We start from the raw sequence: 19,381 nt of genomic DNA on the forward strand, positions 1-19,381 counted from the left end.
ATGGTTGGATGGCATCACCAACTCAATGGACATGAGTTTGAGCAAACTCCAGGAGATCGTGGAAGACAGAGAAACCTGGCATGCTGCAGCCCATGGGGTTGCAAAGAGTTGGCCGTGACTTAGCAACAGAACAACAACAACAATAATTTTTAATAATGGCTGTAATTAACAATGCTCAGTGCTATGGGTTGAATTGAGCCCCCCTCCCAAAATTCATATGCTGGAGTCCCAATCCCCATTACCTCAGAAGTAATGAGGGCTACATGAGATCATGAGGGTGGACCCTGATCCAATTTGACTGGTGTCCTTTTAAGAAGAGAATAACACATGCATAGATCGAGGGACAACCACGGGACCACACGGTCAGAAGGTAGTCATTTGCCAGCAAAGGAGAGAGATCTCAGGAGAAACCAAACCTGCCAAGAACCAGATCTTGGACTTCCAGCCTCCAAAACTGTGAGAAAGCAAACGTCTGTGTGCAAGCCATCCAGTCCAGGGTGCTTTGTTGTGGTGGCCCTAGCAAGTGAATACACTCAAAAAATTCCTGAAAATGTACTAACCGACTCCCGAGTGGGTACTTGCTGGCTCAAGCTGACCACTACTGACCATCTACCACTTTCCCGTTTCCTGACTTGATCGTGGATCCCTCAAGAGCAAGGTCCTGCCTCACTCAGAGGTCATCAAACACTATTTAGAAAGGGCCAGAGAGAAAACATCTCAGCTCCACAAACAGCACAACCTCTGTCGCAACACATAAATAAGCCATGTGGCCCTGTGCCGGAAGAAGCATTCAGTGGGTGCTGAAATGTAGATTTCCACATATCATGAAATTTTATTCTTTTGATACATTTTTAAACATTTTTAGCTCAGAGTCTGTAAAAAAATAGGCATTGGACCAGATTTGGCCCCAGGGCCTGGTGTTCTGACCCCTGACCTTCAGTACTTCCCTCCCTCAGCAGAGGGAGGAGGGCTCGGTTAATGCTTGATGAAGCAGGGAGGGATGCAATGAAGGTCCGCCAGCCTGCCCGGCATTTCAGTCAGCCAAGTCCCCTTCCGGGCAATGTCAGGAATCTTTTTTTAATGCAAAATGTTTTTCTAATGTGCCAAGGGAAAAAGGGCTTTCTGAAATATAAATCAAATCTCTCTCTGCAAGGCAGACCCATCCCCTCCTTGCTGCCTCTAACATTCTAAGTGATGTGTCTTAGAAATAAAATCCAGTAACTCTTCCATTAATAACTTCTGTTTACCGAGCGTCTCAAAACCATGTCACATCAAACCTAAGGAGACAGAACTGCTGATCACTGGTTCCCCGGGGGGCTGGGGTGGAGGGGAAGTGGAGAGGGGCTGCTGATGGGGGACGAGGTCTCTTTCTAAAGTGGGTTGTGTTATCCAACTCTGTGACTATCCTAAAAACCACTGAAATTGTATCTCCATAAAGCTGTTTGAAAAACACACCAGGACCAGAGTCGCCTAATTCTCACAGTGACAGTTTCTAAATCCAGTCTTTGCTGCTGCTGTCCCTGCAGTGACAGAAGCGGGCTTGGCAGGAGGGAGGCCCCGGGTACCCACCTGCAGGCCTTCCCAAGCAGGAGCGCATCGTTGGGGGGGCTCCCTGGGGTCCCACAGGAGAGGCTCTCCACCCCAAGGGGAGGCACAGCGAGACCCCACACAGGCAGCCAGGCTTCTAGGCACCTTCTGAAAGCAACTGGAAACTTCCCATTTTCCACCCCCTGAGAGCGGTCACTGCTCCCATTACTAAACCTGGGATTCAACCTTCCTGGTCCTTCACTGCGAGCTTATTTGCGGGACTCAGGAAGAAGGCAGCCAAGAGTGGCTCCAAAGCCTGGGCCGGTGATGACTTTCTCTGATTTACGAACAGGGAGGCAGGCCACAGGCCCACAGTGACGGAGTGCAGCCCGCCCACCGCACCAGGTACACAGGGAAGGCAGGACGAGGACACGGGCCGCTGGACAAGGTCCCTGAGCAGCAGGAACGGCTCCAGAAGTGCTTCTTGGGACCAGCATGGTGGCCTGGGTGCCTGTCCCTCATAAAGGAGAACAATCACTCCCAAGGGGTAAAGGGACGGAGTGTGGCCATGCAGCCAGGACACATGAGTTCCAGTCCTGGTCAGCCACTGTTTATCTATGTGCTTCCCAGCAAGACTGGTGACCTCCCTGTGCCTCAGGGCTATATCTGTAAAATGGATCTAATTCTCCCTGCCCCAGGGTGATTGTAGATCACAGGAACTCAGGGCTGTTGTAAACTCATTGGCTTACTTAAGGGAATATTTTGGGTGTGGACTTCAGGCATGGCTGGATCCAGAAAGTGAATTCATGAATACTCTGTTTCTCTGAAAATCAGCTCTCTTTTTCCGTGTGTGCGATGCAATGTCAATACAGGCCTGCTTAATGGTTGAAAGGTGGCTGCAGCAGCCCCAAACCCTCTGTACCCTAAACTCCAAGGCCTGGGGGAAAAACAGGGCCTCCATTGCCCAAACCAAATGCAAGCCCTAAGCCTGGCTCTGGCTGGCAGTAACCAGATCCTCCTTTCAAGCCATCAGACCACAGTGACTGTGGTCACAGGACTTTGACTGTGAGCAACAAGGGTGGTCAGTGGCCTCTGGTGAGAGGAGGGGGTAACCAGCCTTCCAAGGCTCTACCCACTCCTAAAGCAGATTCCATCTTGCAGAGCCAGGAGGGACAGCAGCACCGCCCACCACATCACAACCCGATTCAGAGGGTGCAGAGTTAGAGGCCTTCTCTGGGTCACAGGAAGCCTCAGGCAGAGCTTGAACTCTCAGGTCAAGGGCCACACCCAGAAAGACTCAGCTCCAACCCCCAAACTTGGAGGGCCCTGCTGTCTCCACACGGGCCTGTGTGCAGGAGCAGTCCACTGCTACAGGCCTGGCCTCAACCCCTCACCTGGCTTGTCCCCAGGTGAGTGTGGCCAAATTCCAAAATTTGCCCTGCTCACATCACGAGCAGTGATGGGTCACACCTGGCCAGCCTACACTGGCCCCAGAACCCTGCTCTGATGGTACCATCTGGACGTGGGAGGATGGGCATCCTTGGACTCTGATTATGAGGACAAGTCAACTCCGGGAAGTTACATGACTACCTCAACATTGCCCACTGTATGAACTCCCTTTTGAAATAAGGTGTCCTTCCATCCTGCCCTCCATGTCTCCTATCCCTCCCAACTTCCCACCTGCTTCCAGGTAATTTCTTACAGCTACATCCCTGAGGGTCCCTGAGGGTCACTAATTCATGAGCCATGTCTAATCGTTCTAAACAGGCTATTTTTTAAAGCTCTAAGAGCTTGAATCCCAGTAATGTTATATTCTTAGAAATTCTAGCTGGTTCTTTTAAAATTGGCCTGTTATTTCTTTATAATTCTGTTCTTTGCGGTTTGATTCACTTTTTCCTTTGATCACATGTGTGTGTCAGTCACTCAGGTGTGTCCAACTCTGCAACCCCATGGACTGTAGCTCACCAGGCTCCTCTGTACAAGGGATTCTCCAGGCAAGAGTACTTATTATTATCTTATTTATCCACCTTCTTGAGATTTTTATATCCATTGTTCCTACAGTCATGTGGCTTGTTTCTTTGGTTTTTTAAAAAGTATTTTATTTAACTTTATTTTATTTGACTCCATCGGGTCTTAATTGCAGTACCCCAGTTTCCCTCTAGCTGTGGCACACAGGTTTAGTTGCCCTGACACATATGGGATCTTAGTTCCCCAGACCAGGGATCGAACTCGCGTCCTTGTATTGGAAGGTGGACTCTTAACCACTGGACCACCAGGGAAGCCCTTCCTTGTATGTTCTGTTATGTGGGAACCACACACAGCTGGGTTGGGGGTATGCATCTCCCACAAGTTTCTAGACCACAAATCCGAGAGGAGCAGGCCTACCTAGGGTTTTGCCTTTTTCAAAGTCCAGAAAGTTCAACACCCTCATCCTCTCCCCAGGGCTAGTGGGATTATTAGACTCTATTTCTATTTCAGCTTTGCTTTGTGCAGATGTTTTGGTTCTAACTCCCCCTAGTGCCGATCAACCCCTCCCAGCTAACCCAAGGGTGTTTGGTCCTTTACTCTGATTTCTCTAAGGAACCAACAAGAGAAACTGTTGGTTCCTTAAAGAAACCAACAGGGCTCTTCCAAGCAGTCTCCCAGGGTCACTGTTTTGTTCCCAGCCTCGGAGAATCTCCCTTTCCTAGGAAGTCAGCAGCCATTTAACTTTTATCACTGGGAAGTGTCTGAAGCAGGAGGGTTTTCGGGCGCCATCGTGCTGGAGCCACACTTTAATCTTTAGAGGCAAACTATGGTTTGTCCAGTAGTCGTGTACAGATGTGAGCATTGGACCATAAAGGCTGTGCGCTGAGGAATTGTTGCTTTCGAACTACAGTGTTGGAGGAAACTTTTGAGAGTCCCTTGGACAGCAAGATCAAACCAGTCAATCCTAAAGGAAATCAATCTTGAATATTCATTGGAAAGTCTGACGCTGAAGCTGAAGTTCCAATACTATGGCCACCTGATGCGAAGAGCCAACTCACTGGAAAAGACACTGATGCTGGAGACTGAAGGCAGAAGAGGGTGACAGAGGATGAGATGGTTGGAAGGCATCACTGACCTAAAACTCATGAATTTTGAGCAAACTCCGAGAGCTAGTGAAGGCCAGGGAAGCCCAGTGTGCTGCAGTCCATGGGATCGGACACAACTGAACAAGGTGGTTGTGGTTACTGAATCCACTCCAGGGAATGGCTGTGCCGAGAGTACACCAGGAGGGGGAGCCCCCTCTACAGAAGGGGATGGGGTGGATAGGGTCCAAGCAGTCTTTGCTGGTCTGAATGGGCCAAGCCATGCAATTGTGTGCCTCAAAGCTGTGGTCACTCACTGAGGAGCTGGGATTGTCTTGCTCGGTAGTTAAGACATTATCAGGATCTTAATCCTACTGAACAACTCCCTGGCCAGAAAGAGAAAGTGAAAGTTGCTCAGTTGTGTCCGACTCTCTGCGACCCCATGGACTGTACAGTCCATGTAATTCTCCAGGCCAGAATACTGGAGTGGGTAGCCTTTCCCTTCTCCAGGGGATCTTCCTGACCCAGGGATCGAACCCAGGTCTCTGGCATTGCAGGCGGATTCTTTACCAGCTGAGCCACGAGGGAAGGCCAAGAATACTGGAGTGGCTACCCTACCCCTTCTCCAGCCTGTCTTCCTGACCCAGGAATCAAACCCAGGTCTCCCACATTGCAGGCAGATTCTTTACAACTGAGCTATCAGGGAAGCCCCTCCCTGGCCAAAGGACACTTATAAATACCATCTCTGCAAGAAGCCAGTCCTCAGGCTTTATTACAGGCCAGGCAATGCCTGGTAGGCAAGGGGAGGCTCCCACCACTGTTACGGCAGCCAGGCTGGGCCACACCAAGGGAACAGAACCCCAGGGATCAGGAGTGATTAAATGAATCTCCTACATAAGCGCTGGGGCTCAGTACATCTCTGCCCCAATCAGAAAGCACATCCAGTGAAACCGAAAAGTGGGATCCAGGTTACCAGGCTTTTTAAAGCCCATGGGTGATTATAACGCCCACCAGCGTTGAAAACCACTGGTTTGAACCATATAAAGTCCATCCCAATGTCAAATGTTTCAGATTCTCCCAAGGTAAACTCAATGAGGGGGTGTACCTGAGGGCTGGAGCAGCCAGCATAGGTGGATCACAAGAAAAAACATGACCTTGGGCTGCCTGCTTGGAGGCTAATAGTTGATGGTCCTTAGAGCACAGCTGCCTGGAAGTATCTGATGGTGTTTTGGGGATAAAAGGCAAAGCTCTCCACTGAGACCTCTCCAGGACATAGAACACACTTCTACCCACTCCAAATGCCAGCACAAATTCAATGGCATCCACCAGCCACTCCAAGGGCGTAATCCTTGGAGGCTGTGTGATGAGATAGTTGTCTCTTGTGACTCTGTGGTCTGTATCTCACCAGGCTCCTGTCCATGGGATTCCCCACCCAGGGACTGAGTCTGCATCTTCTGCATCGGCAGGCAGAGTCTTTACCACCGAGCTTCGAGGGAAGCCCAAGCTCCAAGACAGGAAGTGGCTAAAATCTGTGCCTTCTAAGTGAACATTCTTCATAGGAGTATAGGGAAGGAATCTCAGTGCAATGAAGCAGAAAAAAAGCAGTTGGAAAGACTCATCCCAACCCCGCCTCCACCAGGGGAAGCAGTGTCTCCACACTCCTAAATTCTCCCCTCCACCAGCATCCCCATGGCTGTCTCCCCTGGTTTGGCTCCAGAACTGCATTCTCATCTAACTGGGCTTTACTTAGGCACCCAGCTTCCTCCTGAGGGGTAAACCTAAACCTCACAGGGCAGCTTTGTCCTCTGCCCCGCCTCTGACATCCGAACAGTGCCTGGCGGGGAGCCTGCAGTTTGCTCAATGAATGACTGTGTATCACCAGTGGGGACACAATGAGTAATTCGTTAGTTTAAGGACACACAGGTGAAAGGAAGTGAGATTGCCCCAGGAAAGGGCATTTACAGACAGTAAATGTCTGTAAAAGTGGGACAGTCTGATGGGGGCCAGGAGACTCAGCCCCCAAGAGGTGGCTCGCCTGAGGCTGTGAGCCAAGTTCAACTCCCTTGCTCCTGGTTTTACAAACCCGCGTGCAGTTCAGCAGATGCTTTGGGGCATCACCTTTCAAGTGAACTGGTTTCCCACACCTTGTGCTAGAACAGCCTCGACAAACCCCCAAAACTGCAGAAAGCACATGAACCCCTACACAATATTTATGAAATACTTTCTAGTTTTTTCTTCCTGGATTGAAACACAAATGTTACCAAGGAACTGACACAAGAACAGTTTTATTGAAATCACTGAACACTTGTGCAGTACTCAATATCCGTATTTTGAGACGTTTTAGACAAAAAAATGTTTTCCTTTAAACGGATGAAGAAACCGGATCCTAGTTGGTGGAAGTTAATGCTTGTATCACACAGCTAAGGGGAGGTAGAATCCTAAAATTTGCTTCCAACTTCCACCTGTACCTGACCATGCCAGCTAAAGCATCTATTTTTGTGTTGCCTAAGTTTAAGGACCATATAATCTAGACTAACTTCACAACAATAATTTAAAAAATAGAGAAGGATCCCATATTACAGAAAATTTTAAATCGACTATTTTACCATTTATACAATGAAGAAAACTGACAATGGGGGGGGGCAGTGGTCAGCCAACACGCAACACAATGTGTTAAACAGCCACAAGATTGACGGGCATCACTTATTTCCTTCCATGTTACATCTTGCCTTTTTTGGAGGGAGGAAGGAATAAAAAGGCAGATTGACTCAAACCTATTAAATATACCAATTAAGTTAATATTTGAGTGGAACATGTATTAATTATTCACATAACACTAGCTTTCTACTACAGTTTAAGAATCCAGCAGATGATGCTAAGGTTTAAGCAAATCCTAGAAGTCATTGCACTGAATGGTTAACTACTCAATTATGAACTGGAAAATAATACTGGGTAATTATTTCAAGGTATAAACTACAGATATAATATTAAAAAAACATGGATAGTAGAAAACTTCTCTAACTTAAAAGTATAAATGGTTAAGTCAACAGTACCTACTTACAAATTTCACAAAATCAGAATAAACACTCAACTTTTAAGAGGGGCCATTTCAGTCCTGCCTTTACCACTTAATAGGAGAAAGATCTTATATAGGTGGGTCCTTTCGTTCAAGGGTGATTTCAAAACCAACTTACAATGTTAATATTATATCTTGGATCCCTGCTAAGAAGACTCTTCAAGGATCTTTCATACTAACTTGAAGTTGAGGAACATACAATCTGAGAAACTAAATAAATGATACAGCCCCTCCCGCACACCCAGGTTACCTACAGTGAGCCTAGATCTGAACTTTAGTTCCTAGACATCTCTCATCTCTTATCCTGAGATACTCAACCTGGGCTCTAGAACAGGACACCGACCTGTGTTCTGGAGGGCACCACCTGGCTGATATTAATACCTAGGCATGCAAAGGATTGAGTCAAAAAGCGCTTCAATTCAATTCATTCAAGGAAAGAAGAAAAATAACATGCTTAGTTTACATAGGCTTAACCTACTCTGGTCACCTAGTAAATCTTGAATTGGCTGCCACTACTGGTAAATAGAATACTTTTATATTTGGTGCAGAAACTAACAAATTTAGGTAAAATCAAGCCTTTACCCTGACAGTTCAAACTTTGTTTATTGGTATGTAAAGTGCCAGTTTTATATACAAATCATAAGTAAACTTTAAAATCTGCTCAGAAGCAGTGAGTCTGATGTCTTCCTACAGCCTTGTGGTGGTTAATCTTTAATCTTTCCGGATCAAACTCCCTGGAGTCCCTACACTTGGAGGCCAAGAAAGCAGCTGTTAAGACCCAAAGTAAGTCCTGTTCAGCTAGCCTGCTTGCAAAAGCCAAACACGGGCAAGATCTTTCAAGAACCCAAGTAGCTTCTGACTACTTTCCATCGAGGTGACCCCACTAGCATTAACAGGATTGATTTTGAGGTAGCTACACGGTGCTAAAGATGCCATTAGTGAACATGATGGACAATTCATGGTGTAGCTCGTTGATATGGTTCAAGTAGCTGATTTTTTTCTTTTTTGATGAGAAGGAAAAAAAAATAATCAGCAAAGTAAGAGCACGTCTTCAGGTCACTTAGAAGTCGGCATCCAAGGTAAAGGAATTCTCTGTCGGACTTGACATCACTCCCATCCTCTGATACTCGCCTACTCTCTTCTCAAAGAAGTTAGTCTTCCCCTCCAGTGAAATATTTTCCATAAAGTCAAATGGATTTTCTACTCTGAAAACCTGAAAAGGTTCATAGCAAAACATAAGCACAGAACACCGGTTTCAGAAAGAACCAGAGGGCTACCCACAAAATACTTTACCTTGCTAAAGCCCAGCTCCAGCATAAGTCTATCTGCCACGAACTCAATGTACTGCTTCATCAAAGTGCAATTCATCCCAATGAGCTTCACAGGCAGGGCCTCCGTGAGGAACTCCTAGGGGCCAGAGCACAGCTTCTCAATAAAACGGAAGCATTAAGAGGTCTTCTAGCAAGCACAAGGCCTCCCTGTTTTACCCACCTGTTCTATCCTAACTGCATTGACGATTATTTCTTTTACTCTCTGTTCCGAAGGTTTGTGCAACAGGTGTTTGAACATCAGGCAGGCAAAGTCACAATGCAAACCCTAGAAGAAAAAGGTTTAAAGTCACCAACAGAGCAGTGGCACCCCACTCCAGTACTCTTGCCTGGAAAATCCCATGGACGGAGGAGCCTGGTGGGCTGCCGTCTATGGGGTCGCTAAGAGTCGGACCTGACTGAGCGACTTCACTTTCACGCATTGGAGAAGGAAATGGCAATCCACTCCAGTGTTCTTGCCTGGAGAATCCCAGGGACGGGGGAGCCTGGTGGGCTGCTGTCTATCGGACACGACTGAAGCGACTTAGCAGCAGTAGCAGCAGCAACAGAGCAGTAGACTTCTATCATTAATGTGGAAGAAGAAACTGTTAGGCTGGCATTCTTGTTAGACATCCTGTGTGGTCAGACTAAAGCATTTCAAATGTCAAGGGGAAGATGACTCAAATGCTGTGTCACCTAGGCAGGCTCAGGCCCCACGCTGGGCCCCAGTGCTGCCCCTAGAGGACAGCGAGACAGGTCTGGTCCTCACTCTGTGGTTGCCAAGGAGTGGGAGGAACTTTTTCTCAGCATTCTTCCTTCCTACAGCCCTGAGCTTTAACATTCACCACCACTACTTCCAGCAGAAAAGGCAAAACTCTGAATAGGCTGGTTAGTTTTTAGATTTATAACCTAATGTCTGGGAAATCAGTAATAGTAATGCAATTTCAAGTGAATCAAGTCTGCAAGTCTTAGTGCATTAAATCCCAAGTAATGTTGATGGGAGTGGTTTCCCTGGTAAGCTCAATGGTAAAGAATTCACCTGCCAATGCAGGAGATGCAGGTTCGATCCTGGGTTAGGAAGATCCCCTGGAGAAGGGAATGGCAACTCTAGTATCTCTTGCCTGCAAAATTTCATGGAGAAGCCTGGCGGGCTACACAGTCCACAGGGTCACAGAGTCAGACATGACTGAGAACACACACACCCAGACAACGCTCATGGGAGTTAAACAGAACATCTGGGCACTAAACTTTTCTTTTTGGCATTTTAATCCAAGTGCATTCAAAGACATACTGGACCTGAATGGATTCAGAGATGTTAGCCAACTAATTCTGAAGTACAGAAGGATCACACACAGGTAGAAATAATATTACTTCCCCTAGGAAAAAATTCCATACATAGGGAAATACCTATGTATACTGAGAATATGAGTAAAATAATTTCAGCAAATTATTTCATTCTCTGCCAAGATGCCTATGGTTGAACCCACATGTTAAATGTGCATTTAAAGCAATCTCACATCTTGGGTTCCCTTCAGTGAACATGGGGTTGTAGGTGTTTGGGGTGCAGGTCAGCCTATTATCTGAATTAGACCCACCTCGTCTCTGCTAATAAGTTCATTGGAAAACGTGAGGCCAGGCATCAGTCCTCGTTTCTTGAGCCAGAATATCGACGCAAAAGAACCGGAAAAGAAGATGCCTTCCACTGCAGCAAAGGCTACCACACGTTCTCCTACAGTTAAAAAAAAAATATTTCTGTATTTGCCTGTGTTCATAGGAACAAACCAGTAACATCACTTAGAAAATGAAGCTCAGGGGTAAGTAGGGCCAAGGTCCCTTACCATATGTAGCTGCTTTGTCCCCAATCCAGCGCAAGGCCCAGTCTGCCTTCTTCTTCACACAAGGCATGGTCTCAATGGCGTTGAAGAGAAATTCCCTGGTAGGCACACACAGATGATCAGTCATTCTAGCAAAGACTTCTAGTATCAGCTTCTAGGTAAGAGCACTGGGACCAAGACCAATTTGGGATTCAAACTGAAATGTTTTCTTTTTACTAGCTTGCTTTTTCCTCCAATGTTTTAGAAAAAATATCCAAAATCCATTTGGTTTATGTTAATAAAATTTAGGTATTCATTAGTTCATACTGAGGCCCACAACCTCAGTCTGTTAGATCAAGAGCATTGACTGGTTTCATTATTTCAAGTTCAGGTCATACCCTCTTCCTCCCTGTGCCTACTTTGGGAGTCCAGAGATTCCCCAGCCTGTCCCAGTGAGCTTGTTTTCCTCAGACCTTGGGCTCCTTTTATTTTCTTTGCTTGTCAACCTGGGTCTTGCCTCTCCCTAGCTTTCAAAGCTCAACCATCAGGCCTTTCTGATCCCTCCCTTCTGGTAATCTATTCCAATCATGCCCTACCTTTATTTTCTTTTTTCATTTCCACCTGCAAACATGTTCAAATCGTTTTACAACCCCATCCCCCACCCCCGCAAAGAGTTCCCTCCATCCTGCTGGCCTTTCAAGTCACCACTCATTTTCCCTCTTCACTTTCTTCCACATCATCTACAAAAGGCTACTCCTCAGCTTCACCACTTCTGTTCTACACAGGTTCTTGTCCTGAAGCTGACCTTAGTATCTAGACTACTCAAATGCCTATTTCTAGTGCTCCCCTCCTCTCCAATCAATCCTAACAATGTAAAATAGGCCCTAAGCTACTTACATTTCTTCTCTGTTATCCCCCAATATATACTATCATTTCAGGAAAATTGCTGTGTGCCTGAATTAATTTCATGGTTCATGGTGCTATTTATTATGTAATTCCTCCACTTATATTCCTAGGTCTTATTTTCTATATTATGTTGCAAGCCCCTTAAGAGGCTGGTTTTATCTTCAACTTTGCATCCTCCACCCACTCCACCTTGAGCCAGCCTTACACTGTAGGTTGACAGATTTGCCAGACGTGAAAACTATCAAACCTAAGTTTTAGCTCATCAGACAGACTCTTGGAATGTTTTTTCAGAAGGCATTAGACTGGATGTTCATTAGTATGTTTCCAGCTCTAAAAGGATGGAGTAACCTTATAACTGTTTTTAGCAATTGACTAGTAAAGTCCGTCTATGGGGTCGCACAGAGTCGGACACGACTGAAGCGACTTAGCAGCAGCAGCAGCAGTAAAGTGCATTTAGGCCTGTTCTTAAGAGCAGACATGACCATGGGTGCTAGGAATTTCTTTGACTTGCTCATTTTAGAGTCATTTTTCTATCCTTATACGATTTCAAAAAGTAACAACTAGTAATCCTAAATATGTTGGCATATCACCACCCAAATACTCACCTTTCTTTGGAATCTTTAATGTAAGTGTCAATGAGGAGACTATACATTTCAGAATGTATGTTTTCCATGGCAATTTGGAAGCCATAGAAACAACGGGCCTCGGTAATCTGAACTTCTTGGCTAAACCGCTCCACCTAGTGGTAAAACACAAAGATCAGTTTAAGGAAAATCTACCAGCAGCAATTCAGTCAATGAACACTGATTGCCTCACACTTCCTTTTTTGTATCATTACAAGCTAAACATAGTAATTCATTTTCATTCATTGCAAGGAGGATGCACTCAAGACATATATGCAACCAGTTATTTAAAAAAACAGCAAAGCCACAAAAAGGAGAGCAAATAGATAGTTACTAGGGTTCTGGATCTATTACTATCACTTAATATGATCTTAACATTGTTTCTCTACAGTTGGGGGAAAAAAATACCATAAGGAAGAAATAACTGCAAAGTACGCTATAGAACAGAAAATGCCACAGAATATAAACCCTGGTTTACAGAGAGAGAGAGAGAGATACCCATTCAGCGTGCAAAATTTTAAAAGACAAAAAAGAGAATTGTTAGTTCTCTGGTAAATCTTGAATAAACGTACTTTTTCTGGGGGGGGGGGGGGGACGGGGGGGGAACTCACCAAGTTTTCATTTACTATGCCATCACTTGCTGCAAAGAAAGCCAGCACATGGGAAATAAAATATCTCTCCTCAGACTTCAGGGCTTCCCAGTGCTGAATGTCCTTGGAAAGGTCCACCTGAAATACAGAAGTTCACAAAGGGTTCAAGCCGGCAGGACCCTCACACATACGCCTAAGTGTTCAACTTTAATAAGTCTACTAGTACCACCTGATTTATATACTTCTCACATATTCTGCCAATTTGAACATTTCACGTCCTGAGTGAACAACCATTCCAAAGAGGGACAGGGAGGACAGCAAAGCATATTTCAAACATGTTATAGCCGGCCCGGCTGGGGTCTTCCTCTAGAGAGGCAATGGGCAAAGGGTCTTTTAAGTCTCCTAGTTGCTGCATCTGATTACCTCCTCAGCTGTCCAAAAGGAAGCCTCAGCTTTCTTATACATCTGCCAAATATCATGGTATTCGATAGGAAAGATGACAAAGCGGCGGGGGTTTTCTCTCAGAAGTGGTTCGTCCTCCACACTGGGGGCAGATAGCTTAGGGTTCTTTTGGGAGAGAAAAAGTAAGGGAAAAAAAAATGTTAAGTATAGGGCGAACCATGAAACTGTCATTTTCTTTTTTCAAGCAGAATACCTCCAACGATCAGAAATTCCATGGGGCTGAATGTAAGTCGGTTGTCATACTTGGATTCTATAGGAGTATAGAGAAATAGGAAATGTCCAGATGTGCAGAGGTGCTGGGGAGGGAACAGACTTTGGCGGGAAAGCAGCGCGGGCCCGGGAGAGGTGGGTAGGGTTTGAGAGCAGACAATGAGGCTTTGGCGCCAAGCAGGCTCCGCCCGCACCGCCTTGCCTGCAGCGCCCCCTCGCCCGGCGCCCCCGCCGCAGCCCACCTACTTACCGGCTCGGAGGGCTCCTGGAAGATCCTCCTCGCGGTCTTGCTGGCCAGCACGCGGGTCCCGCTGAGGGAAGGGGGCTGCAGGGAGGCGCGTGGTCAGAAGCCTGCCCGCGCCCCTAGCCACCCACAGGACCCCGCCGCCCTGCCCCCGACCCCCGACCCCCGCCCGCTCACAGTGTTCTCCTTGTCCGCTAAGCTGAGCCCCTTCAGGGGCGAGAGCTGCTGCTGCTGTGGGTCAGCGATGGTGGCGAGCGGGACGCGGAAGGAGAGCATGGTGGTAAAATGGTCAGTGAGTTGAAGCTGCGCGCGAGTCCCGAGAGCCCCTGTACGGCCCCGCAGGGGAAAATTTAAAGCTCCGGGAGCCGGCCTGGTGGGCGGAGCCACTTCCCCCATTGGCTGGATCCCGGATGGCCCCGCCCACCCCACAGAGATTCAAGCGTAGCGCGGGAGCACAGCCTGGCCCCTAGTCCTTGCCCTACCGGGACCCTCCGGCACCTGCCCCTCCCAGGCCTCTGGGCGGCCACGGGAGCTTCCGCCCGCCTCCCCGAGGGCCTCGTCGCACAAAGGCTGCAGCCCCTGCGCGCTCCGTGCGCCTTAGCGGGCGCGCAGGCTCTTTCGCGCGTCCCCAGGACGGTTTGGGATTGAATGAAGCAATGCGATTGGAGCCCGCCAGCCCGCGAGCGGGAGCGAATTCCCCACCCCCGCGGAGCCCCACCTCTCTGAGGACCTCTCTGGAACCCAGGCTCTCGGTTACGCGGGCTCTCGGTTCCGCGTAAATGGTTTTTGCAGATGAGCTTGGTACGGAGGCCCGTAAAACGCCCCTGGCTGCGAGGGAGATGTGGCTGTGGCGATCTGGATACATGTGTGTACCCGGGTGGGGGTGCCAGGTCCCTGAGGTCCGGCAAAGGAGGGGGCTGACCGGTTGGTGACCGCCTAATGGTTAGAGCCGCGGAACTACAGGGCCCCCGGGGTGCAATGGCTGTGTCCCTTGGACACGTCACCTGTTGTCCCCTCCCTGGTGAAATGGGCTTGCAGCCATATCTAAGCTGTGGGCTTTCTAATAAAATGAGAAGACTAAATGAGGTAATTCATGAGCAATACGAAGTCCATTGTAAACCTTCAAGCTGATAACAGAGAGAGAGGGTCTTTGGTGAAGTTTCCCCCTGAAATCTCGTCCTCAAGGTAGACAGTGTTTTAAAAATTGCAAACTGAGCGAAGATTCAGAGAAAAAGTTCAGAGAATGATTGAATAACTATGACTTCATTTACTGCTTTAAAAGTGAAGTCGTTCAGTCGTGTCCGACTCTTTGCGACCCCATGGACTGTAGCCCACCAGGCTCCTCCGTCCATGGGATTTTCCAGGCAAGAGTACTGGAGTGGGTTGCCATTTCCTTCTCTAGGGGATATTCCCAACCCAGGGACTGAACCCCGGTCTCCCGATCGAACAGCGGTCTCCCGCACTGCAGGCAGACGTTTTACGTCTGAGCCACCAGGGAAGCCCAAATAAGCCCATTTACTGCTTATTGGGCCTCAAAGAGCTTGAAGAGGAGGTTGAGAACCTCCATCGGGGTGATGGTGGAGACATAAACTTAGTAACATTTTAATTTTACTTTACACTTGGCCTTTCAAATTTGCCGTAGATTTTTGCCCTGCATGTGGCAAAACACCAGGAAAGAAATGATTAACCAGGATAAGCTCTAACAGCACACACACTCAGGGCTGTCACTGAGTGAGGCTTGAACTTTGTACAATGTCTTTTCTAGATATAATACTTTAAAGAGGTGGGGGTAGGGAAGATACCCTCCCCACAGAGGTCTATTTCTTAGAATACTGTATACTGTGTTTAAAGTATTCTCTAAGCCTGAGAAGAAAGATAGCGACCATCATATCTCTTACACAAAGCAACAACTAAAACTTTGGTCCCAATCATGTGTTTGAAAGCAACTCACAGACATTGTCAATTTCCCCGTCGGCATGTACCTCCAGAAAATGGGTATTTTTATTGACAGATGTGATCATAGCTTTATCAGCCATAAAACTAACAAAACTATCGAGGAGTCCTTGGTATCCTCTGATACCTGACTTACATTCCGATTTCGGGTAATCCATATCCGACCTGCACCCTTTGGTTGCTGCCCCAGGCACCATGTGCTTTTTTACAAGCTCCTGCTATATAGTCTGTGCACGGGTACCATAAAGGATCACTCTGAGAGCCAGAAGCTGTGACTTCATTTTCGGTTGAACAGCCACGAGGCAGTGGTGGGGGTGGGGGGCGGTAAGCCGCCTTCCTCACCGTCCCCTCCTCCCACCTCTGAGTCATTCCGGCTTGTCCCGACTTCCCCCTACATCGGGTTTTTACTGCTCTCACTTTACAAAGGAGGAAGCAAGGGCCGAAGGCTACGTGGCCCCGCCGAGGGGTCACACAGCCGGGTCAAGGTTCTGGTCTGCAGTGGCCCTGTCCGTCTCTTTGCCTGGGTACTGTAGAGGCAAAGGGCCCTGGCGGGACCAGGTCAGGCCCAGTCCCCGGAAGAGAGGATGCTCCCGGCAGCCGCCAAGCTCTGAGATTCGCCTGGGATCTTCACCCTTTTCCCTTCCGCGCCCGTTTTGACAGCTACTCTGCGACTGGTCAGCACACGGAAGCTCCGCCCCCAACTTCCGGGAGGCCGCTCATTCATAGCTTTGCGATGCCACAGTGGCCACCGGAAGCCTCAGCCCGCTTCCGCCGTCCGCCCCCCAGTGGCCACGCCCCCCAGGAGTCACACTTTTTTACCGCCTGGAGGCGTGTGAGATGCAGCGTAGCGACATCTACCCGGCCTCTCGCTCGCTCCACCCCTAGGCAGCATTTCTAAGCGTCGGCTCACCTAGGGAGCTCAAGTGAGTTTCAGGGAGCTCGAGTTTCCCGATGCCGCTCATGCCTCCATAAATACCTGACATCGTGCTGGAGACTGTCATAATAATACTAATGACGATGACCCTATAGCCGCTGGACCAGGCGATTTACACTTTAATCCAGAGACAGTGGGAAAGTAGGTGTTTTCAGCCCTGTTCTTAGGTTGAGACTAAGGCCCAAGAGGCAAGGAGACTGTCCAAGGTCACACAGCTCCTTTCACTGCACAGCTGCAGCTTTTCTCTCCCAACTTTTTATTAACAGTATTTTCAACAGGGACTTCCCTGGTAGTGGCCCAGTGGATACGAATCTGCCTGCCAATGCAGGGGACTCGGGTTCCATCCCTGGTCCAGGAAGATCCCACATGCCTTGGAACAACAGAGCCTTCGGGCCACAGCTACAGAGGACAGGTACCCTGGAACCCAGAGCTCTAGAACAAGAGAAGCAGTGGCAATGAGAAGCCCCTGCTCCCAGCAACTAGAGAAAGCCCCCGCACAGCAACCAAGACCTAGTACAGCCAAAACATAATAATAAATGATTTATTTTATTTAAGGAGTGTAATCTACAGGGACTTCCCTCATAGTCCAGTGGCTAAGACTCCAGGCTCCCAATGTAGAGGTCCTGGGTTCAATCCCTGGTCAGGGAAGTAGATACCACATGCCGCATCCAAGACCCCACACAGCCAGATAAATATATATATATATTTTTTTAATGTTTTCAACATACAGAAGAATGGGAAGAAGTCTACAGTGTTCACCCATCATCTAGGGTTCAACTGTTGTTTCCCTTTTGCCCTATCTGCTCCATCCTGGTCTACAGGTATGTGACACTTTGTTTTTTTCTGGATCATTTGATGTGTGTTGTGGATATGACGCTTCACGCCTAGATATTTCAGCATACTGCAGCATGTAGCTCCTAAAAGTATCCACATTTTCTAACATAACCACAATACCATATTCAGACCTAAGAAAACTAACATCAATTCTGTATATCACTTCCTATCTAGTCCATAAGTCTCTTTATTTGGTTTGTTCATTTTTGGTGCAGGATCCTATTAAACGCATGCATTACAATTGGTTATTGTGTCTTTTTAGTCTCTTTTGATTCGAAGAACTCCTCCACCTTTTCCCCCCATGGCGCAAACTTTTCAAAAGTCCAGGCTGGTTTTCTTGTAGACTGTCCCACATTCTGCATTTCTCTCACGTGTCTTCACATTACCATTTAACTTGTTCTGCTAATCCCTGTATTTAAACTGAAAGATCTAAAGGTTTTATTAGATTAATTTATCTTTTTTTGCATGTGGTAAAATATATATAAGCTAAAATTCACTATTTGAACCATTTTGAAGTGCACATTTACAGCATTATGCAAACATTGTCACCATCCATCTCCAGAACTTTTTATCATCTCATTAAACACTAGCTCCCCATTTCTCCCTCCCAGCAATCTCTTGTGAAAAACCATTCTACTTTCTGGACTTCCCTGGTGGTGTGGTGGATGGAAGTCTGCCTGCCAGTGCAGGAGCCACAGGTTCAATCCCTGGTTCAAGAAGATCCCACATGCCACAGAGCAACTAAGCCCATGCACCACAACTGCTGAAGCCCTGTGCACCCTAGAGCTCTTGTTCCCAACAAGAGAAGCCGCTGCAATGAGAAACCCACTCACCACAATTGCTGCAATTAGAGAAAGCCCTCACAAAGCAACAAAGACCCAGTGCAGCCAAATATAAATTAAATTATTTTTAAAAAATTCTACTTTCTATATGAATATAAGTGCCTCATGTGAATGCATTCTTACGATATTTGTCCTTTTGTGTCTAGCTTTTTTGATTTAGTGTAATGTCTTCTTTATTCTTTTTTTTAATGAGAGAAAATAGTCTTAGGTATTGCCATATTTTACAGATTTTTAAAATTGAGGTACAGTTAACATATAATGTTATATTAGTTTCAGGTGCACAACATGATGATTTAGTATTTGTATGCATTGCAAAATGATCTCCACAGTAAGCTAGTTAACGTCTGTCACCATCAGTTCAGTTCAGTTCAGTTGCTCAGTCGTGTCCATCTCTGCAACCCCATGGACCAGAGCACACCAGGCCTCCCTGTCCATCACCAATTCCCAGAGCTCAGTCAGACTCATGTCCATCGAGTCAGTGATGCTATCCCACCATCTCATCCTCTGTCGTCCCCTTCTCCTCCCACCTTCAATCTTTCCCAGCATCAGAGTCTTTTCTAATTAGTCAGTTCTTCGCATCAGGTGGCCAAAGTATTGGAGTTTCAGCTTCAACATCAGTCCTTCCAATGAATATTGAGGACTGATTTCCTTTAGGACGGACTGGTTGGATCTCCTTGCAATCCAAGGGACTGTCAAGAGTCTTCTCCAACACTACAGTTCAAAAGCATCAATTCTTCGGCACTCAGCTTTCTTTATGGTCCAACTCTCACATCTATACATGACTACTGGAAAAACCATAGCTTTGACTAGATGGACCTTTGTTGGCAAAGTAATGTCTCTGCTTTTGAATATGCTGTCTAGGTTGGTCATAACTTTTCTTTCAAGGAGCAAGCGTCTTTTAATTTCATGGCTGCAGTCACCATCTGCAGTGATTTTGGAGCCCCCCAAAATAAAGTCTGTCAGTGTTTCCATTGTTTCCCCATCTATTTCCCTACATAGTTTATAATTT

At 47.1% G+C, this 19,381-nt stretch overlaps 1 protein-coding gene across 2 annotated transcripts; it reads right to left on the reverse strand.

Moving 5' to 3' along the window:
• Nucleotides 1–8,237: 8,237 nt before the first annotated feature.
• Nucleotides 8,238–14,217, reverse strand: RRM2 (ribonucleotide reductase regulatory subunit M2). Of its 2 annotated transcripts, XM_061433332.1 has the most exons (10): nt 13,987–14,209; nt 13,816–13,890; nt 13,317–13,460; nt 12,915–13,031; nt 12,286–12,419; nt 10,799–10,893; nt 10,556–10,689; nt 9,145–9,249; nt 8,947–9,060; nt 8,238–8,866 (listed from the first exon to the last, which is right to left on the reverse strand). In XM_061433332.1, the coding sequence occupies exons 1-10, from the start codon at nt 14,203–14,205 to the stop codon at nt 8,714–8,716; spliced, it is 1,290 nt and encodes a 429-aa protein (XP_061289316.1). In that variant the 5' UTR covers nt 14,206–14,209; the 3' UTR covers nt 8,238–8,713. The 2 variants fall into 2 exon arrangements, with proteins under 2 accessions (XP_061289316.1, XP_061289317.1); XM_061433333.1 differs by lacking the exon at nt 13,317–13,460 and having other exon boundaries at nt 13,987–14,217.
• Between the last annotated feature and the right edge of the window lie 5,164 nt (nt 14,218–19,381).

This window comes from Bos javanicus, chromosome 11 (genome assembly GCF_032452875.1).
Source record: "Bos javanicus breed banteng chromosome 11, ARS-OSU_banteng_1.0, whole genome shotgun sequence".
Classification (NCBI taxonomy): domain Eukaryota; kingdom Metazoa; phylum Chordata; class Mammalia; order Artiodactyla; family Bovidae; genus Bos; species Bos javanicus.

Excerpts from the sequence above, each read along its gene's own strand:
- RRM2 (XM_061433332.1), bottom strand. The coding sequence starts at position 14,205 with ATGGGGGAAGTGGCTCCGCCCACCAGGCCGGCTCCCGGAGCTTTAAAT. Across the intron at positions 12,420-12,914 it reads GCATAGTAAATGAAAACTTG|GTGGAGCGGTTTAGCCAAGA; the intron begins GTGAGTTCCCCC and ends TTTTACCACTAG. Across the intron at positions 9,061-9,144 it reads ATGCAGTTAGGATAGAACAG|GAGTTCCTCACGGAGGCCCT; the intron begins GTGGGTAAAACA and ends TCTGGCCCCTAG.